Here is a 24,945-nt window from a genome sequence, read left to right on the forward strand (position 1 = left end):
CTTACCATCGTCTTCGTCCTCCTCTTTAAAACATTGCTTCAGTTCTTTCCTTTTTTAACAAGCCTCTAAATTTTCCTCTGTAAATTTCAATTTAACATTCTCCCTCTGCCCTTTTATTAATTTCGACACAACCTAAATGAGATTCACTTGAACAAAAGCACGTTTTCTGGTTTTGAGGCATGTGGTTGCAATATCTTTTTTATGTTTTTGCAGGTTTCTTTCATTTGCTTAAATTTGGAAAATATTGTTTCGAGTGTTAAGGCTTGAAATGAATTTTTGTTATTTTGATTCTTGCTAGAGATTTGGAGAAAGGAATTTCAATGAAATGATATTGAATTGACAAGAAAAAGAGGGAGAATTTTGCATTGTAGGATGTTTGGTTTGTGAGAAAATCTGCGTTTGGTCAGTAGGAAAATGAGGAAAAATGCAGATTTCTTTCATCTGCTTAAATTTGGAAAATATGATTTCGGGTATTAAGACTTGAGATAGGTTTTTGCTGTTTTGATTTTTGCTAGAGATTTGGGGAAGGGAATTTCAGTGAATTGAGATTAATTTGCCGAGCAAAAGAAGAAGGATTTTGCATTGTAAGTTGTTTCGTTAGTGAGAAAATAAGGGAAAACACAAAAGGAATTCTGGGTTTGGTCAATGAGAAAATGAGAAAAAAATGCAGGTTTCTTTCATTTATTTGTACTTTTTGTTATTTATATTTTTCTTCATGTTGAAACGGTGCCCATCAATTGCGTGGCATTTTTATAATGTACTATGATTTTTTTATATTTATGTCAAATCAATAATTTAATTAACCAATACATATTTAATATTAAAATTAAAATTTTTTTATTAAATTAAAATTTCATAATTTTTAATATCAAAAATAAAAAAATAAAAAATATAATTTTAAAATATAAATAAATAATTTTAAATATTAAAAAAATATAAAATATAATTTGAGACATTAAAAAAAAACAAAAAGAATATTTAATTATGAATTTTAGTTTTTTAAGTATTAAACTAATAAAACTTATATAATGTAAGGGCTAAATTTATATTTAATCCATTACAATTTTTTTTACTTTTATCATCATTCATTCAACACATTATGGGAAAGGGAACCTCTTGCCAATTGACAGTACCTTTCAATCTAATATCCTCACTGCAAAATTGGTGAATGCGTCGAGAATCCAAGCATTTGGTTACTGTTCAAACAATTAATTGGGGGACGAAATTAGTAAAAGAAAAAACAAAGAAATTTCTCTCTTATTAACAAGTTGATTTAAGACATTAAAAACATATAAATAATGACAACAGAAAAAGAAAAAGATTAATAAAATTATGTTTTTATGTTTGTATGATAGACAAAATAGAACTTACCCCAAATCTTCTCATTTTATATTTTTCATGATTGAAATTAACATAAATTCAAAAGAATCGTCCAAAGATATCATTGATTCAATCAAAATATTTTATTTCTTATTTAATTTTAATGATTGAGTTGAAATCTACGATGATCACACACTTTTGAATTCAATAAATAAATTAGTTATATAAAAAAAAAAACAAAATTTTTTTACAACATTGAATCCAACTTGATGCTTAATTTTCTAATTATTTTGGGCAAGGCAACAAAACAATATTATTGAAGAAAAAAGAATCCATATAATTTTACAACCAAGGCTTATATATGAGAAAAATTACTATTATATTGTGAATCGAATCATGAAAATGAGAAATAAGGAAGAAATTCAAAATAATTCTCAAAAGGGGAAAGTTTTTTAGTTTTCTAAAAAAAGGAGGAAGCTAGATGAGTAAAATTTGCCTAAATTGTTGGTTGGTTGAAAGCTGAAGGTCAAAGTCAAAAACCCCTGTAGCCAATAAATTAGAAAAAAAAAAAGAAAAAAAAATCGAACCCAAAACCATAAGCTAAAAAGCCACGCAGAGGAAAAAAAAAAAGAAAAAAGGAAGCCTCCTTTTATAATGGTTCCTCAAACTCAAGATTTGTTTTGTTAAAAAAATTCCTTTTTTTTTTCTTTCCCGTATCTCTCTCCAAATCTACCTTTCAAACTTTCTTAGAGCCTTCTCCTCTTTTCTTTGTTTTATTTTGTCTCAAAACATTCTTAAAAAATCTTCCTTTTTTTTATTTGATTCTTTGGTTTATCCAATCCTTCAAAATAATGGGTCTTTCGAGTCATCTTAGACAGGCTTAAACTGAAAAGATCATACAAAATTCTTCATTGTTTTATAAGGTATGTAAGCAGAAAATCTCCGCTGGATATTTTTTTAAATGATTATGACATGTAGTTGCTTATTATTGTTTGATGTTTTTAAGTGATCGGTGTCTGTCTGAAATTCTTTATTTTGTTCCAAGTTCCTTTTGTTTTTCGCAATTTCTAGAAATACCCATCATTTTGGTTGATGTTAATGCATGTAAAAGATTGGCAATGTGGAATTTTGTAATTGTTTTGTCTGATGCTTTAAGGGTACAGATTGGTTAGTGTCTGAAAATTTTTAATTTTGTTCCAAAGTTATTAGTTTTGAGTTCTATTTGGTTTCCATTTTAATGCATGTAGAGAGGTGACAATATGGAATTTTAGTCATGGTTTCAATTCCTTCGATGTTGTGCAAACTGATTGGTGTCTGAAATTTTCTTGATTGTATTCTTCTTCTTATTATTCTAAAGTTCATTTTTTTTGTTTTTTTTTTTCGAACAATCAATTTGTTCCCATTTTAATGCATGTAGAAATTGGCAATGTGGAATTTTGGTCATGTTTTCAAGTTCATGTCTTTTGTTTGATGTTTTTAAGGTATAGAGTGATCATTGTCTGATTTTTTTTTTTTTTTAATTTTGTCCCAAGTTATATTTTTGCAGTTCTAGACATGCCCGTTAATCTTTTTCCATTTTAATGCATTTAGATGTTGACAATGTGGAATTCTAATCTTGGAGTTTCTTGTTCATTGCATGAATTTCGAGGTCATGTGTATTGGTTTGTTGGATCTCCAAAAGAATAAATAGACTGATGGTGCCAATATTCTTATTTTTGCCCTGAATTCATTGCAGTTTTATGTGAATAACCATTTTATGATGCTGTTAGTAATGCCTGTCTTTAAGTTTTGTCTAGAATTGTGCAGTTTATGGGATGAAAATGAAGGTTTTATAATATCTTTTTATTGCAACCATGCAGATTAATGTTGTCTGCATTTATCAATGTGTGTTTGATTTCTGAAACTTCTGTTGCGGGTTTGGAAATTGAGCAGAAACCAGAGCAAATACTTAGGATCAATAGAGCTCCCAGTGTTGATTTTATGAACAATTTGATTGCTGGATCATTTGGGTTAGAACATGTAAGTTATGGTATCAGCAGCATTAATGCGAATTGTGCCACCCTGCTGGAGGCCTTCTGTTGAGGGTGAAAATTCTAGTAGAGGTGGGGATGCTAATGGTAGGGTTGATGGATTGTTGTGGTACAAAGATTCAGGAGAACATGTTAGTGGTGAGTTTTCAATGGCAGTAATTCAAGCAAACAATCTATTGGAAGACCATAGCCAACTTGAATCAGGTCCAATGAGCTCAGTTGAATCAGGGCCTTATGGGACATTTGTTGGAATTTATGATGGGCATGGAGGTCCAGAAGCTGCTAGGTTCATAAACGAACACCTTTTTGGCTATATCAAGAGTATGATATTCTTTCTTCTCTTTGCTGAATGAATCAGAATTTGCTATTTTGTCTCTTCAACTTGGATAGGTTTTGATGTTTGACAAGTTATATCTTGGCTTGTTTCCATTGGTTGTCTTAGATAACTTCATAATTGATAGTTATAAGTTATTTATAGCCGGATCATGCACCTTAAAGAAGACCAATGAGGTTGAAATAGGCATGTTAAGTGAGGAAGTGAGGTGGGAACTTCACAATTTAACAAGCATTTATATTTTTATTGCAGTCTTAAAAGTCAGATTTGGAATGGGGTTTGGTTACTGTTGATGACATAGAGAAGATTTTGCACATTGTAGAACAGGTTGGGAGCAATCTTCAAAAAAAAAATAAAATTGAGTGCTTTGTGCTTTCTGATGAAAGGAAGATAATTTAGTTTTTTGTGCAGATTTCGGAATTTAGAACTTGGATTTCTGAACTATATGTTCCTGAAGTTTGTGCTATAATGCTATAGTCTTAAATCATGCCAGCTCACTGCAAAGGTCTTAAGAGTTTCAAAAATCAAGTCATCAATAATTTTTTGGAGCTTGAGTATTAGTGTATTCCTCCTAATATGCTCCATTTCAATCATTTAGAGGCAATGAAAAATGTCAAATTTGGACTCAACTCTGATCCTTTTCTCCTACTGCTCCTCAAACATCAAATTTTTTTCCTCCTCCTCTAGTTCTAATTTCCAAGTTTTGATAGCTAATGCATATGTTTACTGACTTGACAGCTATTAATGGTGCAGAGTTTACAACTGAGAATCGTGGAATGTCAGCTGATGTAATCAACAAAGCATTTTTGGCAACCGAAGAGGATTTTCTTACTCTTGTCAAGAAGCAGTGGCTAAGTAAGCCACATATTGCTTCTGTTGGTTCATGTTGTTTGGTAGGAATAATTTGTAGTGGACTGCTATACATTGCAAATGCTGGAGATTCTCGAGTGGTCTTAGGAAGACTGGAAAAAGCCTTTAAAGAGGTCGAAGCAGTTCAGTTATCATCTGAGCACAATGCAAGTGTTGAATCTGTGCGGGAGGAGTTGCGATTGTTACATCCTGATGATCCACAGATTGTGGTCCTCAAGCACAAAGTATGGCGGGTGAAGGGTATAATACAGGTAATTTATTTTGCCTTTGGGATATTTGTTTTTTTTTTTTTTTTTTTTTGTTGATAGTTTGTTGTATCCATTATTTCTTCTATAAACATTGTTTTCAAGACATTGATGCAACCACTTTAAATTGATGAGAATCAGTCAATTACTTTCTCATTCCTTGGTTCCAAAATTTGGAATATTTTACATCATTTTATGTTTCCATGGGAGCATCCCTACCTGAATCATTATCAGTTTCATGTTTATTTTCTTAGTACACGATCATGATGCAATTTATAAATTCTTGCTTTCAAATATAGACTTATGACCCATTGCAATCCTTACGCGATCTAATCTCTCCACCATCTAGGAAGCAAATCCGAAATTATTTAGTCAGTTAATTATTCATTTATTTGTATCTTTAATATGGATTATACCAGATTCCGAAATTGTTCCCTTGTTTATAACAACATTTGATGGGAATACTTGTATGCTTTGAATAGTGCTGCCAGGAAAACCAGCTTCAGGTTTTGATCAGTAATCGTTGTAAAAACTTATTTTGGGATGTAGAGGGATTTTATTGATAATGTTGAGGTAGGATAAATTCAAGAATTTCTCAGTAGTACATATTTCACCTACTTAAGTGATCATCTTGTAGTTTTGTGGAAATGATTTCAGGTTAAATAACAACATAAGCGATATTTAGATATATGAAATTTGATCCAGACATGATATTTTGAGAATCTAAATATATTTTATGACTTTCAAAGGAACTTTTCAGGGGAATTTCCATTTGAATTACCATCAATCTGACAGAGAGAATTAGCATGATCTACAACAAGCATGTGTAATTGATAGTCCATTGACCAAAGTTTATTGTGTGACAGATTTCAAGATCCATTGGTGATGCTTACCTAAAGAAGGCAGAGTTCAACAAAGAACCTCTATTGCCAAAGTTTAGAGTTCCAGAATCATTTGAGAAGCCAATCCTACAAGCAGAGCCAGCAATATTGGTACAGAAACTCCTTCCTGAAGATCAGTTTCTTATATTTGCATCAGATGGTCTATGGGAACACCTTAGCAATCAGGAGGCAGTTAACATGGTCAACACCTGTCCACGTAATGTAAGATTCTTTTTTGTGATTTTATTTTGATGTATTTAAACTGGCTATACTTGTTGTGGTTGCCCTTAAAATTGAGTGCTAAGAAATAATGGCTCTTATGCTATCAGAACTAGCAGCCCTTCTCTTTTAATTTACTGAGTCGTAAGAACTCTGGACCTTTTCTCTTTTTGCCAATCTGTGATAAACAAATGAAGGTGGTTGGTTGAGTAGTGTTGTCTTCTCTGTACAGTCAACTACGTGTATATCCTGTGCAAGTTCCTTGTCCTTGAAGCAGCTGCTGCTGGCTTTTCCTGAATTATGTAATTAGTGTAATTGTCAACATACTATTAAACCAGAACATTTTAAAGGTTTTCATTTTTTTTTCTTTTTCCTCCATATACATGAGTTATATGCTAAGCTCACCCAGAACTTAGAAGTCATCTTTATTCTGATGATGAAGTTGCTTCTGGATGTACTTATAAGAAATGCTTAAACAGGGTATTGCCAGGAAACTTGTCAAAGCCGCACTTCATGAAGCAGCAAAGAAGAGAGAAATGAGATATTCAGACTTGGAAAAGATTGATCGCGGAGTGAGGAGACATTTTCATGACGATATAACAGTTATTGTTTTGTTTCTGGATTCCCATCTGATAAGCCGCAGCTCCTGGCATGGACCCCTGCTTTCAATCCAAGGTGGTGGTGGAGTCTCCGGAAATGGCAACTGCTAGTGCAACAGGTCGTAGACCTCTATACCCTGTTCTCTCCTTTTGTATGAAGAAACATTTTTCTCTTTTCCTTTTAAAAAAGAAGCAATTGAAAATTAATTTTTTCCCCAATGTATAGCCACGCAATTCAGGAACTTGTTTCCACAAAGCCATAATAGAATTATTTATAGCTGTTAGTTACCAGTTAGAGAGTGCCTAAGAGAATTCCTCCTTTGAAGTTTACTCTCTGGTGACTGACACATGATAATTGAAAAGCTATAAATTCATTGACATATATGGTATTACCCATTTGCCTTTAAGAATTTGTTCAAAATTTGCCACTAAATGTAAGTACATGTTTCTTGTGGTTCAGTTCTAATTGTTGTTGCCTCTTACTTGTTTTATCTGCGATTGGAGTGCAACTTCACTTGAGTAAAAGAGAAGGGTTTTTCTCTTCCCAGTGTATCTCATCATATCTATGTTGATATAGCTTCCTAGTTTCACTTTCATTCCAACTCGAATCATATTAGCAAATGAATGTACTATATGAACCGATGCAGAAGTTTATGTAAACTTTTAACACATTTTGGCAGTTAATAGTTTTCATATACTCTGCTGTATGAAGTTGTGGTTGGTTAAAGGCACAGCAGCTTGAACCATGATCGCGGTCGACAAGTTTGTTTTGGCTCTTGTTGCAGGGAATATCAGAAAATAAATCTGGTTCTGGTTCTAGCTCATTGTTTTTTCATTGTCCTACTTAAAAAATCCCTTCATTTTCTGAACAAGGGTGGGACTGGGACTAGGAGTGCATAGAAAATTCCAATCACTCACCTTATATAATAATAATAATAGTAATTCCAAAACACTTACCTTCTCATATTAATTTTTTATGAACAAGCTAGTTGGTTTCCTCATTCAATTCCAGGAAATTAAAAAAAAAAAAAAAAAAGAGGCGTTTTATCCAGCTTGTTGAATTTTACTTTGAGCCGTGGTTCGAATAAATAAATATATATATTTTATGCAAAAAAAAAGAATGCTATTATTCGAATTTAAAATTTCTATCCAAGTCTCATTTTACTTTTATTACTTTAACTACTCAAGTACATGGATGAAGGGTCAATTACAATATAAATATTTTTGGTCAAAATTACAATAGAATTGAGTAGCATTTTTTTTTCTTTTTAAAGAATAAAATAAATAATTTTTTATTTTTTTATTGGACAACCGGTATCCTACCAACGAACAAGACGAGTTTTACCACGGTGGAGTACTTCAAAATCTTTATTTTTTAATAGAAGTAGTTTTAAACTTATTTATCTAAACAAGACACTTTAAGCTACGTCAATACGAAGATGGATTATGGTTTTAGCTGTGAAGGGTTTTATGGGAAGTAGAGGGAGCGAAACAGGAGGCTTTTTTTTGGAAGACCTCTGCTGTCTTCCGAGGATTGATCCCCTCGGGAATCCCCGTAGTTGTCTAGCCGCCTTTGTTATTATTTTTTTGTTCTGCTTTTTTTTAGGTGTTTGGAAATACATAAAATATCAGAATTAAAATTAAAATATTATTTAAGTTTTTATTATTTATTATAAAAAATGGATTAACTTATATCAGTAAATAATTTTTTAGTTTTATATTTTTTTAATTATTAATTTTAATAAATTTAATGAATGAGTAAGGCAAGTTAAAAAACAATTTTAATTTCATTCCTTGAATTTATTAAAATAAATTATTAAAAAATTATAAAATTAAATAATTTTACACTTGTATAAATTGATCATCCACTCTATTATAAGTATTTAATTTTTTAGTTTTATTCAATTGAACTTTTAATAGAATGAAAATTGATTAATAGCTGTCACATTCACATAACTTATGTGATTAATTTTCATCTAATTAAAAATTCAATTAAATAAAATAGATATTAGAAATTGAATCAAAATAAATATTGGAGTATTTAATTTTTTTTGAATAAATGTTTGAGTATTTAATTTATTGCAATAAAATGATAAAATTTAAATGATAATTTAATTTTAATTAAGGAACCTTTTCAAAAAAATAGTTAAGGAACTTTTTATATTTAAGCCTTATCTTTTTTTTTTTTCTAATTTGTCATTTCTTTTTTTATAAAAATTTTCCTACGATAATATTAAATATTTACATAAATTTAATATAAAATACCTCTTTATTTTGACTTTGTTTTAATTATTTTTTTAATATTTAAAATTATTAAAATTTAAACATTGATTACTAAAATTAAATATTTTATATTTTATTTACAGACCACATAATAATTGACTATTTTATTTTACTTCGTATCTTAATAAAATATTTATAACTTTTTTTTTGTTAATAATTATGATCTACGAATTCAATTTTTGGATAATTATCATGAAATTTTAATATGAACAAAGTTTTTTAAGTAAAAATTTAAAATGATCTAATTAAAATATTTAAAATAAAATCTTTTTATTTATTATAAGTTACACTTAAGATTTTGTGGTTGTAATTAAGTTACTAAAAAATATTGCGCTAAGATTAAGTGATAATTATAATTTTCATTTTCAATCAATTTTTTAATGCATTTACACTAATTTATCTTCTTTCAAATTTTGTCTTTTATAATTAAATTTTTGCCTATTACATATAAGTAATGGGATGCGATATAAAGGATTCAAGGTAAAAGAGAAGTATAGCGCCCTATTCGTAATCAAACTAATAGTACTTGAAAAAAAATGATTTACCCACTTTCAAATTACTCAATTTGAGTAGATTATAATTAGAAAAATTTTCATAATTTTTGTGGTTTCTTTTTTGTATAATGTTGACCAATGACTTGTAAATACATTTCAATAAAAATTTTGTTTTGAAAGTGTGTATTTATCATCTTGTTATAGAAAATTTTAAAAGTGTATAATTTTTTAAAGAGTCATTCATCAATTTTATCTCAAATATTTATATTTTTGACATGATATGTAATTATTGAACAAATTTTAAAATAAAATTTATTCATTCATGAATAAATCAAATAATTAATAAATAAAATATTATCATTAAATTAATAAATTATTATCACATCAAAAAGTAAAAATGATGAATAGTATTTTTTAAAAAATTTATTACTCAAATATCATGGAGTATCAACTCAGGTCTAAAAATATATAGCAAATGTACTTTTGTAAGTATGTTATAATTTGTATTTAATGAAGATAGGTAAAAAATATTCAATACAAAAGTGAAAATATTTTTTTTTTTTTTGAAGTTATGAAAGTATAGTGTTACATCTACCAAATGTGACCAATATTATAGGGCTAAAGGCAGAAAGAGAGAAAGTACATAAAGTTATTTTTATTTAAGGGTAAAACTTTAGAGAAGTGGATTGGTATTTTAAAGAGGAAAAGTTGACGTAATGAAGCTAGAAAATTCACTATTTAAAATACTTAATTTTAGGTTTCTATGTAAAAAAAAATGTCTTACTTTTAGGCTTGAAAAAAAACCCTTGACCTTTTTGTTTCTTATATAAATAGATATATACTCTCGAGTTAACATATAATATTAAAATACTATTATTAAAGAATATGAAATTCAATATGTAATTTGAACAAAAACATTATATAATTTTTAAATCAAATTTCATATTTATTATATATAAAAGACTTTTTTACATGAATACGAAAATATATATATATTTATATATATAAAAGAAAGAAAAGGATTAACTTTGTTTCGATTTTGTATTTAACATAAAAAAGTAATCTTGACATAGGAAACAAACAAAAAAAATTAATTTATCCTATTTTCAAATGCGCATGACTCATGAGAAAAGGATTAGCCGATAAGGCAAAAAGTGAGGGTTTTTTTTTTTTTTTAAATAAAAGATATAACGATAAGTCAATAATAATAAGACTCATGGTCATGGGCTAGATGGGCGGCATGGGCCTAAATGTTTTGAAAGACCCTATTTTCTTTGGCCAATTGCTAGTGCAATAAATTTTGGCATTTTTTAATGCTTTCATAATAACATCTCATTGTCAGTAAATATTTTCATTGCCGACATAACGATAACGGTCGCATTGTTGTTCCATTGCCTATAGCAATTGGTCACATTATTATTATTATTATTACTAAATTTTTAGATTAAAAAGGAAAAATTAGTAATATAAAAGACTTTCATTTCATATTTTTAAAACTTTTAATTAATAAAAGTTTATATATAAATTATTAAATTTTAAATTATCATTTATATTTTTTATGAGCATTATAAATATAAAAAAGATTTAATCAATTTATAAATAAATTTCTAATTCCCTTAAAGATAATTTATTAAATGAATTTACATGTAAAGAATATAGAAATTAAAATTTATATTGAATTTTTTATTTTAAAAATTCAAAATTTATGTCAACTTTAAAAGCAATATATTTTATACATAATAATAAAATAAAATTTCCATTTTAATAAAAATTTTAGGAATATATTTTTTATTTATTTCAATTATTTATACAATACATAATTTTATATTCAATATATATAACTATTATTTAGAAATAAATAAAAAATATTGAAAAAAAACTATATTTTTAAAATAATCATTTATATATTTTACTGCTTTTAAGATTCAACTCTCAGTACTTTATTTTTATATATTTCTGATTCAAAGAATGGTTGAACCCGTTCCTGCCTTTTCCGTCTTCGATCTCCGTGTTAAGAAATCTCCAACATGGTAATAATGTGACTCTAATCTCGTCCTTTTGCATGTGCCTGCATTTCCATTACTCTTCTCCTCTTTCACTACCTCACTTCGCTCCTCCCAAACAACGAAAACCGAAACTCCCTCTCCCTCTTCTCTTTTTCTTTATCTCCTTTCTTTTCTCGTGCATTGTTTTTCCGTTGCAGAAATTTAAGCAAAACAGAAAAGTCTCCTAAAAATCCTCTCATCCGTCGCCGACATACTCAAAATCTCATAGACCAATATAATCGATCCACCTCTCCACAGCTAATGAGGTCTTCCGCCACCACCACTACAACAACCACCAAAGCCGTAAACCCCCTTATATCCTTCGAACACAAGAGGTACGCTCTTCTCGCCACGTGTTCCTTCGATTCTCTCTCTGATCCATCACAATTTTGACCAGCTCCTTTTTTTCTTATTTTCAAAGAAAATCTTTGACTTTTTTACGACCAATTTTTAGCCGTGATTCTTGATTTGGATTTGATACTGTGAAATGTGATTTAATTCTTTGAACAAATTTGAGTGGAAAATATGGGCATTTGTTGTTTTCTAGTGTAATTCGGCAATATTTGGATGCCGATTGCAGGTAAATTCAAGCTCGATTTTGATAGAAATTTCCTATTTTTGCCTTTTATTTTGATGATTTTTCGTTAGATTTTTTCGTGATCAAGATCTTATTAAAATTTTTCACAGTTAGTTTAGTAATGGAGGAATGTGGTGTCCGGTTGCTAGTGATTTAAGTTTTTGCTGAGAACATTGTTGAAGTCCGCGATCTTTTATTGAGAAAATTTCACGGAACCTGGTTTGATTTGCAAATTGAGTGGAAAAGTGAGTGATAGCGGAGAGTAGAATAGTTTAGGTTTGACTACGAGATATGTTGTTGTCTACTTTAAGTAGGCAATGTTTGGAGGTTGATTGCAGGTAAATTCGAGTTGTATTTTGATTAATTTACATGCTATTCCGCTTTTAGTTTGATGTTTCTTCTGATTTCTTGCTCTACATTTTATTTTGCAATGAGTTGTCTTGATTTGAGTTTAATAAGTTTAGGTTAATATGGCAAGTAATTTTAAATTTTAAGCTAGATTTTGCTTGAATGTTGTGGTAATCAGTGATTGGTGGAGGCTGATTGCAAATAATTGAAATTACTTTTTGGTTAAAATATTGTCGAAATTTGCAATCTTTCTTTGAGCTTTTTTTTTTTTTTTTCATGGAATGATCTGTTGTTAATTTGATGGTTTTGTTGAACTTTTGGGGGGTTATTAAAACGTTTATTGTTGACAGGGATGCTTATGGATTTGCAGTGAGACCTCAGCATGTGCAAAGATACCGAGAATATGCTAATATCTACAAAGTATTATTCTTTACTCTGTTTCCGCTTTTATTGCTTTTTATTTTGAGCTCATCACCTTCTTTTGGCTTCTGAGGAAAAAGAAAAGGATAATTAAATGACAACTCCTATATCATGGTGAATATTGAATAATGTGTCTAACTTTCTCACTTAGTACAGAAATTGGTGATAATGTGTCATTGAGTTATTCTCTGAAACTACAAGATAACTTGAGCAAATAAATTCTGTTAAGACTAAACATACTTCCTCTAATCCCTATCTTTTTCATTTCCAACCTCTCTCTTACACATTGTTATGGGTCCTAAATGATAACAAGCTTTATAATTCAGATCTTTGATTTAGTTTCTTTGAAGAATTTCTGGGCAACTGAATGGAGATCAAAGGAAATAATCTCAACTAGGATGAATAAAAGGTTTATTTCCTGTCTGTACCTGTGACTTTAGGAAGAAGAGGAGGAAAGATCAGATAGGTGGAACGATTTCTTGGAACGCCAAGCAGAGTCTGCTCAATTGCCTATCAATGAATTACCTTCAGAGGAAGGCAAGGAGGTCTCAAACGTTGAAGCTGCAGAGGATGGGAACAATGAAGTCCAGAAAGGAGCTGAAGGGGATGATTTATGTGAAAAGAAGTCTGGTTCTGATAGTCTGTCAGAGAATGATACAGAAAAGGAGAAGGTACAGTCTGCACCAGAGAAAAGAGTTCATCGAATCCAAATATGGACTGAAATTAGACCATCCCTTCGGGCCATTGAAGATATGATGAGTATTCGTGTAAAGAAGAAAGGCAGTTTATCAAAAGATGATCAAGAAACAGGTCGAGCAAAGTCGTCGATATTAACTCCTACTGAAGATGCTAGATTCCCAAAGGGAGCATCAGAGGAGGATTCTGAGGATGAATTTTATGATGCAGAGAGATCTGACCCAGTTCAGGATGCCCCTACAAGTGACAGCATGAGTACCACAACAGGTGCTGTTGCTGCTGCTGCGGATGCAGCTCATACAGAATCTTTACATCCCTGGAAAGAAGAGTTGGAAGTTCTTGTTCGTGGTGGAGTGCCGATGGCTCTTAGGGGAGAGGTATTTTATTTGATATTCTGTTATTCTCTCTTGGTTTTCCACAATCTCTCACATGAGCTTGGTTATTACAGCTTTGGCAAGCCTTTGTTGGTGTAAGGACACGCCGAGTGGAGAACTATTACCAGCATCTGCTTGCTAATGAAGCTAACTGTGGCAACAACACTGATCAAAAGAATTGCCAGTTAGAAAGTAAGGGTTCAACCACAGAGTCCATATATGGGCCTGACAAATGGAAGGGGCAGATTGAGAAGGTTGTTCCATATTCAGTTTTCTCAATTCTATATCAGTTTCTTCAGCGGTTGATGCTACCTCTTTGTTTGGTATTATTACTTTGAGATTCCTAACTGATTAAAGGTTCTAAATACAGGATTTGCCCCGAACATTCCCAGGTCACCCTGCTCTGGATGATGATGGTAGAAATGCTTTGAGACGGTTGCTTACAGCGTATGCTCGGCATAATCCCTCTGTTGGGTACTGTCAGGTATTAGTTTCAGAAATATGTTAGCTATGGTCATGCTTGCAGTGTTTTTGGCTTTTTGGGATAAGTATTTTTCTTATGCAGGCCATGAATTTCTTTGCTGCCTTGTTACTCCTCTTGATGCCTGAAGAAAATGCCTTCTGGTAGGTTCAGAGACTCAGTTGAGAAAATTCCTTGCAAAGCCAGCATTCCTTGCCCTATCTGTGAAATTCACTTTTTAAAGTTACAGATCACAATATATTTTGTTGGTGGAACATGATTAGTTTTTGTTATTCCCATGATTTGCATGTTTTCTTACCTTTTATTTGGTGGGGTTCTCTATTTTTTTAATGGCAAGCATAGCATTTAATTTTTAAAAATAAGTGTGCCATTGGCTTTGTATTCTTCTAAGTTATGGTATACATTTCAGGACTTTGATGGGCATTATTGATGACTATTTTGATGGCTATTACTCAGAGGAAATGATTGAGTCTCAGGTAATATTTTGCATAATCTTTTTCTCCTTGTTGGTTGATTTCTACTATCTGCTTTCTCCTAAATGAGAATGTTAAAGTGGCTGATGGAATAATTATGCTTTAGATTACTATCTTGGTAACTTGTTGCCTTTTGTTAGGTTGACCAACTTGTTTTTGAGGACTTGGTGCATGAGAGATTTCCCAAACTAGGTTTGTTTTTTCAATATATATTCTTTTTGTGTTTGTAATTTCCCAGATGTTCTCTTTCCATTCTGTTATTTGGGCGGGCAGGTTATGATTGACATTTTTATGTTTATTGCAGTCAATCATCTAGATTACCTGGGAGTGCAAGTGGGATGGGTTACTGGACCGTGGTTCCTTTCCATTTTTATGAACATGCTTCCATGGGAAAGTGGTCAGGTTTCATGCTGTGTCTTTTAGCAATATTCAATGACTTTTACAATTTATCATACTAATTTGAAAGTTTCTTCTATAGTTGGTGCCTCTGTGGCTATTTTACTGATGTTGCACTCTCACTTAACAATTGGAATTACCAGTGCTTAGTTACAAGCTTCTTGATGGATTTCTCCTCATTACAGTGCTTCGAGTCTGGGATGTGCTCCTGTTTGAAGGAAATCGCGTCATGCTTTTTAGGACAGCACTTGCTTTAATGGAGTTATATGGTATGGGGTAAAAGTTGCACGAGTATTTTGAACTATATGATATCTTTAGGGTGGTTGAAGTCTGAAAATAGTGACTAATAAGCTGGCTTAATCTACAAAATGTAACTTAGTTTTCTTACAGGCCCTGCACTAGTTACAACTAAGGATGCAGGAGATGCGATTACTTTACTACAGTCATTGGCTGGCTCAACATTTGACAGTAGTCATCTCGTGTTGACAGCTTGTATGGGTTACCAAAATGTAAATGAAAAAAGATTACAAGAATTAAGAGAGAAGTATCGGTATGCTGTAATAGCTGCAGTTGAGGAAAGATCAAAGGGGCTTCAAGCTTGGAGGGATTCTCAGGGCCTGACATCTAAGCTATATAATTTTAAGCATGATCCTAGGTCGATGCTTATGGAAACAAAAAAGACAGGAGGACTGGTTGATTCACAAACAAATGGGGATCTCTCTCATTCCGAGTTTGGATCCACAAATGCTGACGAAGCTCTTATTAGTCTGACAGGTGATGCTGAGTTGGATGCTATTCCCGATCTTCAAGAGCAGGTAGCATGTACATTTTCCTTTTCATGAATACAATACTTCATTAGTGTTGCATATTGTCTGTGAGTGGATGATCTTAGTCCATTTAGCTAGTGAAAGAGACCCATTTTGTGCGACACTTGCATATTTTCTTTGTGTGGTAAATTAGAAATATATAGATAGTTTGAATGATGTGATGTATTCTAATCTTATATCCTGAGTTTTTTTTTTTTTTTTTTCCTAATTTAATTTATTATTGACCATACAATGGTATAGTCGTCCGAGATTTAACGGAAGATTTTGCCTCAGAAGGATTTATGTTGCCAATCACATTTGGTTGGATCTAGGACTTAATTAATTGAACAATTCTTCTGTTGTCCATGCTGCATGCATTTATGAGATTGTAGCATGAGCTCTCTTTCTAGTGTCAGATTCTTAGAGCATATAGAAACTATTTTCAAACCCTGTCAAGGGAAATAAAATTGACCTCAGAGTTCATATGAGGACTATTATTTTGCCATGTTATATAAACTTTCAATGACTAAATCCATTTATCTGCTGGTGTCATATACATTGAAGCATTCCACCTTGATTAACATAAGTCACACTAGTATTTTGTGGACCAAACAAAATGTTTAGAGGGTATGTTGCTTGTTGGATTTTTATGGAGTTATAGGCACTGACAAGTTGAAGCGATTAGGAGGCTAGATCATACTCAAATGTATTCTTTGCTTGCTTTATGTTCATGCACAAGATTTTGTGGGCCTGTTTTATGATGTTCTCATAGTCTTAATTTCTTATAAACAATCACATGCAGGTTGTATGGTTAAAGGTTGAGCTGTGCAGATTGCTGGAAGAGAAAAGATCAGCTGTCCTCAGGTTAATAATTTATATTATGTCTATGGTTTTCAAGTTTTGCAATCCTTGGTTTGCTATAGACCGTGTAATAGATGCAATATAATTTCTTTTGTTGGTTGCAGATCTGTTACACGCTTGTTCTTTACTTCTTTTTTTCATGCACATATCTTAGCTATGCCACAATGGTTTATGAATTGGATACATCTGATTACATAATCTTTGCATTTTATGCTGGAATTCGTGGGTTATTTGTTTTAAAATAATCTTTTTTCTTCTTCCAAAATAACCCCTGATTAATGTGATACTGACTTCCTCACTTGTATCAGGTCTGAGGAGCTAGAGACAGCTTTGATGGAGATGGTTAAGCAGGATAATCGACGCCAATTAAGTGCTAGGGTAAACTGGAATATCTTTCTTAGTGGCAGTTCCCTTGACATTAATATAAATATATAATTGTTGTTCTTGCAATGTTTGCCATTTTCCTTCGCCCAAAATTTACAGTCAATTTCTAACTTGTTCTTAGGACCATTATTGAACCACAAATCATTCCCATGCATGCAACTTATTTTGCTTGCTTTTACCTAGCACCTTGGGCTTCTTCATGGAATTTTATGTTGGATTCTTGATGTGTATCCTAGCTCTAGCTACTATAAAGTATACAATTTGAGTAATATTATTACCAGAACTTGCAAAAAAGAACCTTTGTTTCTGGTTTTCATGACTCATGCCTGATTCAGTGATAGACCCTAGACGGTTGGCTAATAACCTATATGCTTTGGTGCTTGGTGTCTGACTGACATGAAAGTTGCTGTGTGTTTTCTTCAGAGGAATATATTGCATACTGAATATCTGCTTCTGATCTTTAGGTGGAGCAATTAGAGCAGGAGGTTGGTGAGCTTCGTAAGGCACTTTCTGAGAAGCAGGAACAAGAAAATGCAATGCTTCAGGTTTGATTTGTTTTCCTCGTGTTCAATTAGTGGAAGATTGTCTTCTTCTTTTGTTATACATGTCTTGATGATTATGAGATTTTGTACATATTTCATAGGTCCTAATGCGGGTGGAGCAAGATCAAAGGGTAACAGAAGATGCTCGCAGATTTGCTGAACAAGATGCAGCTGCACAAAGATATGCTACTCAAGTGCTTCAGGTACTCACTATGATCAAAGCTCTTGGTTTGCCATGTAATTTTCATCTGTAAATATTTGCTGGTTTTTCCCTTCGTTCATGAGAAGAAGTTAGTGATAACATTCATTGGCTTTATGTTATTGGTTTTGAAAACAGTAGGTCTTTTAATTACTTATCACTGTAAACAAATCATCTTTTTCAAAAAACTGCAGGCAGGGAACAGATATGTTTAATGCATCTCTTAATTTCAAAGAAAAATCATTGCGAACTGGGAAATATTTTTGGCACCTGTCAAGCTGTTATTAACCAAACACTAGGACAATGTTAGCGGTGAACTCTAGCATAGAGAATTTGCAAGAACATGCTCTTTTCCCTTTCCCCATAAAATTTTTCCCTCAAACATACCTTACAAAGGGACCTAACATTGTTTTGATTTCTTATATCTTTTCTGGAGAAAAGTACCTAAATATTATATGGATGTTTTGTTTGGTTCCATCTCTGCCTTTGCTGTAATTTTTATGTTAATGCAGGAAAAGTATGAAGAGGCCATTGCTTCGCTTGCTGAAATGGAGAAAAGAGTGGTAATGGCAGAATCAATGTTGGAGGCTACCTTACAGTACCAGTCTGGACAAAGTAAAGCTCAACCTTCTCCACGGTGTGTAGTCAACCTTGCCAATTTCAAATCTTTTATGCTTAGGTGAAAACCTTTTAGTTGGTATGTTTTGTGTATATGTTGGGGGGTGGGGGTTTGGGGATGACTCAATAAATTGTTGTTTTTCTGTCTTTTTTATTTCTTGTAATGCCATTCAAAAGCTATTCAAAAAGCTTTGTTCTTTTCAATACTTATTTTTAGTTTCCCTTTTTATTATTTTCCCTCTTCCCACCGACAACTTAGAAAAGAACTGGAAGAAAAAATGCTTTAATTTTCAGTACATTAACTATATGCAAAAGATGTGAGCTTCTATTTTCCTTTTGTGCTCATCATGCTTCTGGATCGGTTTCTTCCTTCTAATAAATATAAGATTGCAGATCATCACGTCCAGATTCACCAGCACGCTACAATCAAGAATCCCAACAAGAAATCCCTGCCAGAAAGATTAGTTTACTTTCTCGACCATTTGGACTTGGCTTCCGTGACAGAAACAAGGTTTATTTTCACACATTTACATTCTTATAAGTTGTGGGGTGATCAGATGATAGCTTTGCTTGATTAAACTGTTGGGCTGGCTTAACAATTGGCACAACTGAGAAATGAGCAATCAAGAGAGATGTCATTTTGCCCTTTTTATTATTACAGTATTTTATCATAATGAATTAAACCAAGATTGTTAATAAGATTTATTAAACAAAACAGGGAAAGCCCAGTAATGCCGATGGGCCAAATGATGGGAAGCCCTCAGGTGGGGATCAGAATACCAAAGTCCAGCGGAAAGACACAGATGCAAAGGAAACTGACGGCGGGAACACGAATGACAAGGACACAAACGGCATTGAAGTTCAAGATAAGGAGTGAGACAATTGCCAGTTTGTCATGTTAATAACTGCATATATATCCTTCTTTTGCTACCTCAAATTCTTGCATTTATTGGCCTTGGTAGGTAATTTTTCTTTTAACATTGGAAATTCAGGGCAGTAGTAGTTTGCTTGTCTGTAATTTTTGACTGGAAAACAGATATAGTGCTCATATATTATTGTTTAGCCGTTATTGGATAGTAATAATTCTAATTCGTAGAAGTGAAGAGAATGTAAGTACAAGAGATAAATAGGGAATCAAGTGCAGGTTCTCTGGTAGATATTTCAAAGTAAAATCTTTAGTGCATATTTTTAATTTGTATGCTTCTGTACTCTCATCTCTCTAACAGCTGACTCAATCAGATATTGTCCGAAAAGATATAAGGTTGACTTCGTCTTTACCAGGGATTGAGAGCATAAACGAAGGGTAAGCATTTTCATTTGTTCGATAAGAGTAGTGAAAACTTCTTCTTCTTCTACCTATTTGTACCAATAGGTGGTTCATTTTTAGAAGAAAATCGAAAGAGAATAATTGAATTTTAATTTTAAAATTCTAAATGAACAATCTGACGGCTTTACTCGAGTATTATGATCGGAATACTTGATTTGGGTGGGTGTATATCCGGTCCACTCCCCATGTCCAGCCTAAAGCGAATTTGTTTGGGGTCCTACATGCTAATCCAGAAGATAATGGATGAGAATGGGATGGCTTTTCTTACGTCACTGTAAAATAATTTTACAAGTGTCATTTTATTCTTCACTTAAGTTGTTATTATTATTATTATTTATTAGAAAACGGTGCACTAAGTTCGAATTTAGAAATTTCTAATCAAAATTCCGCTCTACCCTTGCTACTTGAATTAAGCTCAAGTAATATTTTTAACTTTTTTATATGAATGATAATAGATCCGTTTCTCTCAAAAAAAAATTTTTTTTTCTTTCTCCGTCTCTAAAAAATCAAATTAAAAATAGAATATGACCCAAACCTTAAATGAATTTTTTTCATGAAAGAAAATGGTCAATGAATGAATCATTAAAAGAAATTGGCCTCACATAAACAGGTATAACTTGAAAAAAACAAAACATATGATCCAATCAAAAAATAATAAATTATTCATACTATTAACTTTCACTAAAACTTACAAAACAATGTGTCGACTCCTCTATTTTCAAATTTTTTATTCTTTCTGCTTATTTTTTATATTTTACATTTTTTTTTGTGTGAGGCTCATTTGATGTAAATTCTTTTTTTTTTTTGTTATTTATTTACTTTTATTTTTTTATATTTAACAAATTATTTTTTATATTTTACATTTTTATATTATTGATGAAAATATAATTTTACTTTTTTTTTAATTTTTTTAATTAGATAATTTTATAAGAAAATGATGTCGTGTCATGGAGATTTGGTTTTCTTTTTTAAATTGAAATCAAATTGGGACCGATCAAATCTTTTTAAGAGAAATGAGATCGAGTTTAAAGTGTGTTTAGAGTGTTTTATCTTGATGCATTTTGAAATATATAAAAATTTATATTTTATTATTAATTTAATTTTATATTTATATATTATATTAATAAAGTTATTATTTAATATTTTAAATTATAAAATTATTATTTTAAACTCAATAGGAGTATCTGTATGACACTCCTTATGAGATTTTTTTCTTTTTTTTCTTCATTTTCATTTTTATCAATTTTTTGGAATTTTAGTTTTCAATTTTTATTAGATAAAATTTGTGAAAAAATAAGACCAATGAAGATATTCACATGTTAAACCTATTTGGCTTTTTTATTTTTTAATTAAATAAATCTTGTAACAAAAGAAACCAATTAATAAAAATCATAAAACAAAAAAATTTTAACCCACAATAATGTGTGAGTATCCACCTATCCATACAATGAATTTTGTAGAGAACGAAACGTTTTGAGGATGTCCATGTAATTACCTCTTATGTTCTTCTTTCCATTTCCTGCCGGCCTTTTCAGTTTTTTTTTTTTTTTAGGGATAAAGGTTTTTAGATGGTTTGACCATATACGAAAAATATGATTTTTTTTTTTCAAATTTCACTTCTACGATGTTTTTCATGATAACAATTGATGATGAATTGATTTGTTATTGGATTGATGACAGAAGTTGGTGAGAGATTGCTTTGTTATTGGATTTTTTTGTCTGTGTTATTAAAAAATTAATTATAATAAAAATAATATTTTAAAAAGAAAAATGTAATAGATTGTTTCAAATTTACAATTTTAAAATTTTCATAAGCACTAAATTTTTAACATATGAAATTTAGTTGATTATTTAAAATAATAACAAAATAAATTTTATATTTTTAATATTTAAAATATTTCTTGGTATGAAAACGTGGTAATTGATAAAACATAAGGTTTTTATATAAAAACATAGTTGTTGTTGGTAGAGTAAGTATAATATAATATTTATGATGTCTTTAACTACGTTTTTTTATGTAAAAAACGTGGTATTTGATTTATCAAATACTACGTTTTATAATGATCAAAAAGTTATATTCTTAACTACACGATTAACAAAACTACATTCCTAACCATATGATTAAATACTTGATAATTATCATGTGTATTTAAATTTTTATAAATTTAAATATTTATTTTTGACTGATAAAATTTTAGAAAGACAATGTTTTTTAATTTTAAATGTAATTGAAGGATGTATAAAATAAAATCTTAATAAATCAAATTTCGTCATTTACACAACATTGTTTATGTTATAATATATTATAATATCCATACAATGGATTTTGATAAAATAGTAATTGATAAAATAATAATAAAATAAATATTATATTTTTAATATTTATAACGTTTGTGAGTATGAAAATGTAATAATTGATAAAACATAACTTTTTTTCTAATATAAAAACGTAGTTGTTAGTAGAGTAAGTATAATATAATATTTATGAATTTTTTAATTACATTTTTATATAAAAAATGTAGTATTTGATTTATCAAACACTACGTTTATAATGATCAAAATGTCATGTTTGTTAAATAAAAGCTTTTATTATTTATCAAACACAACATTGTCATGTTAGAAACGTGGTCATATATTATAATAAATTATGAAAACTTAATTATAATAAAATCAACATTTTTTTAAATACTTGGTTGTTGAAAAATATGAATTTTAAATTTCTTATAGTTTAAAAAGGACTACATTATTAACATATGAAATGTAGTTGAAAATAGAAAAATATTTGTTAAAATAGAAAACATAATTTTTGTTAAAAAAATGATGTTTTTTTTTTTTTATATAAAAGTACAGTATTTATTGAAAAAAACCCAAAAAAATTAGGCCCACATAAAATGTTCATGTGTAAAGAAACCTAAAATAAAAAATACCTAAAAATACAATGTTTGACCTTTCTTTTTCTCGGTTTAAAATAATTCAAGTCCCAACTTTAACCAATCATAACTCTACTTAAACTCTATTTGTTAACTCAACAAACTCTAAAATACAACCTACAAAATTCTCCAAGAAATCAAACGCCTCTAATGTACTAACCCCTTTCTCTAAAATGATAAACCCAAATGATGAATTGCTCTAAAATCTTGCCAACCTTGATCGTGTATAAGAGTTTTTCAAGATTTTGTATGCGAGGATATCTTTCAAGATTTTGTGTGCAAGGATATCTTTCAAGATTTCATGGTAACAAAACTGTTTTGTTGCAATTTTCTCTTTTTTTTTTTTTGATTTTAAATCATTAAAACTAATGAAACCATACATATTTTTATCATTCTTCTCGATCTTTAATTTTGCTCGACATTTCAACCAGATGTTTTGCTATATGCTATTATTTTTATTATTCGTTATGCTTTTGGTTGCATATAATTATTTTTGGTTGAATTATTGTTATAATTGCAATTACATTTTTAAAAAAGTTTTCTACAATTAAAAAAGTTTCCTGATTGTAGAAAACTTTTTTAGATTTTATGAATGACATAGTTCTTTTTTCTTTTTATCCTATGCTCATTATCTTTGTGAAATCCTATTTTTGCTTCATTTACCCTATGTTAAAAAATATAGTCAAATTTCTTTTCGTTATCTCATTTACACACCATCTCATTCAAACACATCAACTAAAATCTTAGTTTAATATATGCACACACATATATACACTATTTCTTATTTGTTTAACTATGTTTTCTCTACATACATTATCAATATAAATTTTTGATGAACAATTGATTAATTTCTATTATGTTGCTTGTTATCTTAAGTTATACAATTTAACTTTATATATTTTAAGTTTGTCATTATTTACTAAATGAAATAGTAGCTTTCTTTCTATGTTCTATATGTATAGTTTACATGTTTATATCAATATAAGCATTCAAAGCGAAAAAGAATGAAGAAAAATTAAAAAATTTACTAATTTGTTTTTCTCTAATGATCATTGTACAAACATAAGTTACTTCTGATTAATAGTATATGCATCTTTCTCTTGAAATGTATGTTAACAAATTGTTTCAAATAAATGCTATATTTGTAGCCAGAGGTGTAATCGATTGAGATCAAGTCGATATAGTATTAAGCTCGAATTTAAGTTTGACTCTAAATTTAATGCTCGAAACTCGACTCGAACTTGATCGAGTTTTATTTTTTTAGCTTGAGCTCGACTCAATATAAAAATTAAGCTACTCGAGCTCATTCGATTATGCTCGATTAATATGTAAAAATAAACTTGATTCTTATATTTGATAAAAACTCGATTATTTGTGCTCAAACTTGAGTACGAGTTTGAGATATTTTATCAATTAAAATATATTAAAATACAAAAGCTTGATTAAGTTCGTGAACAACTCCAGTCAGGTATAAGAATACTCAAATTCAGCTCAATCAATAAGTTAAGTTATTTGAGCTCGAGCTTGACTCGATAATAACCGAGCTGAATTCGAGTTTTATTCGAATTGAATCCGAGTAACTTTTAAGTACTAATGTATCATTTATGCCCTTATTTACAGCTATTTTATCTATAATATGTTAAGACTTCAGCAACTATACTTTTTAAAAGTTTACTCGCTACTCGATTAAAAATACGTTTAGTTAAAATCAATGGTCAGCTATGTTTTAAAAATGGTTAAAAAGCTTTCATTGATCCACTTTGTTTGCAATGTAATGATCTACTCACTATAAAATACAACAATGATGCAACTTTTCATGCTTTTTTATATGCTTGAATTGGGACTGTTATCACAAGAAATATCTTTCAAATAAGAACAAGTAATTCCTTGAATTCAAATATCTTTCATTTATAAACAATATCATCATCTTATAAATTTTTTTAATTTTAATTTTTTATGTTTATAGCTGAGAAAAAACAAACAAATCAGCTGATTTCTTCAAAAAGTAAAAAATAAAAGGGTAATCAGTCAATTGCTGAAAAAAATGGTTGTAAAAATTATTTATCTTAATAATACAACTTTTGAGTAAGATTATAATATGAAAAAGAAGCTTGATGAAGATGCTAATACTGAAAATGACAACCATAGTTTTGGTTATCTAGCATTCGAGCATACCATGACGAAGATAAATGA

The 24,945-nt window shown here is 30.2% G+C and overlaps 2 protein-coding genes across 23 annotated transcripts; both read left to right on the top strand.

Moving 5' to 3' along the window:
- Nucleotides 1-1,908: 1,908 nt before the first annotated feature.
- LOC111295738 (putative protein phosphatase 2C 38) lies at nucleotides 1,909-6,957 on the top strand. Of its 4 annotated transcripts, none has more exons than XM_022889422.2 (5): nucleotides 1,909-2,243; nucleotides 3,180-3,671; nucleotides 4,438-4,805; nucleotides 5,666-5,902; nucleotides 6,379-6,957. In XM_022889422.2, exons 2-5 carry the CDS (start codon nucleotides 3,347-3,349, stop codon nucleotides 6,607-6,609), a joined length of 1,161 nt encoding a protein of 386 aa, XP_022745157.2. In that variant the 5' UTR covers nucleotides 1,909-2,243; nucleotides 3,180-3,346; the 3' UTR covers nucleotides 6,610-6,957. The 4 variants fall into 4 exon arrangements, with proteins under 4 accessions (XP_022745157.2, XP_022745155.2, XP_022745156.2 ...); XM_022889420.2 differs by having other exon boundaries at nucleotides 1,940-2,243; nucleotides 4,423-4,805; XM_022889421.2 differs by having other exon boundaries at nucleotides 1,940-2,243; nucleotides 3,253-3,671; nucleotides 4,423-4,805.
- A 4,257-nt stretch (nucleotides 6,958-11,214) lies between these two features.
- On the top strand, nucleotides 11,215-19,697 carry LOC111294345 (uncharacterized). 19 transcript variants are annotated; one of them, XM_022887619.2, is made up of 18 exons: nucleotides 11,215-11,655; nucleotides 12,596-12,665; nucleotides 13,106-13,738; nucleotides 13,810-13,989; nucleotides 14,106-14,219; nucleotides 14,301-14,359; nucleotides 14,626-14,692; nucleotides 14,830-14,881; nucleotides 14,994-15,086; nucleotides 15,271-15,354; nucleotides 15,476-15,903; nucleotides 16,694-16,755; nucleotides 17,061-17,130; nucleotides 17,601-17,681; nucleotides 17,780-17,881; nucleotides 18,390-18,514; nucleotides 18,889-19,006; nucleotides 19,214-19,697. In XM_022887619.2, the coding sequence occupies exons 1-18, from the start codon at nucleotides 11,582-11,584 to the stop codon at nucleotides 19,370-19,372; spliced, it is 2,571 nt and encodes an 856-aa protein (XP_022743354.2). In that variant the 5' UTR covers nucleotides 11,215-11,581; the 3' UTR covers nucleotides 19,373-19,697. The 19 variants fall into 19 exon arrangements, 18 of the variants coding, with proteins under 18 accessions (XP_022743354.2, XP_022743355.2, XP_089599790.1 ...); XM_022887620.2 differs by having other exon boundaries at nucleotides 15,476-15,900; XR_016327640.1 differs by having other exon boundaries at nucleotides 11,227-11,655; nucleotides 14,994-15,091; nucleotides 15,476-15,900.
- The last annotated feature ends 5,248 nt before the right edge of the window (nucleotides 19,698-24,945 follow it).

This window comes from Durio zibethinus, chromosome 14 (assembly GCF_047325235.1).
Source record: "Durio zibethinus cultivar Kanyao isolate XHJ-2024 chromosome 14, ASM4732523v1, whole genome shotgun sequence".
Lineage (NCBI taxonomy): Eukaryota > Viridiplantae > Streptophyta > Magnoliopsida > Malvales > Malvaceae > Durio > Durio zibethinus.

What these genes read in the sequence shown, in the direction of transcription:
- LOC111295738 (XM_022889420.2), top strand. Translation starts at nt 3,347, where the DNA reads ATGGTATCAGCAGCATTAATGCGAATTGTGCCACCCTGCTGGAGGCCT. An exon ending in CCTTTTTGGCTATATCAAGA is followed by an intron (nt 3,672 to 4,422) that starts GTATGATATTCT and finishes CTGACTTGACAG; the next exon opens with CTATTAATGGTGCAGAGTTT. An exon ending in GGGTGAAGGGTATAATACAG is followed by an intron (nt 4,806 to 5,665) that starts GTAATTTATTTT and finishes ATTGTGTGACAG; the next exon opens with ATTTCAAGATCCATTGGTGA.
- LOC111294345 (XM_089743654.1), top strand. Translation starts at nt 11,582, where the DNA reads ATGAGGTCTTCCGCCACCACCACTACAACAACCACCAAAGCCGTAAAC. An exon ending in CCTGAAGAAAATGCCTTCTG is followed by an intron (nt 14,360 to 14,625) that starts GTAGGTTCAGAG and finishes TATACATTTCAG; the next exon opens with GACTTTGATGGGCATTATTG. An exon ending in TGAGAGATTTCCCAAACTAG is followed by an intron (nt 14,882 to 14,993) that starts GTTTGTTTTTTC and finishes TGTTTATTGCAG; the next exon opens with TCAATCATCTAGATTACCTG.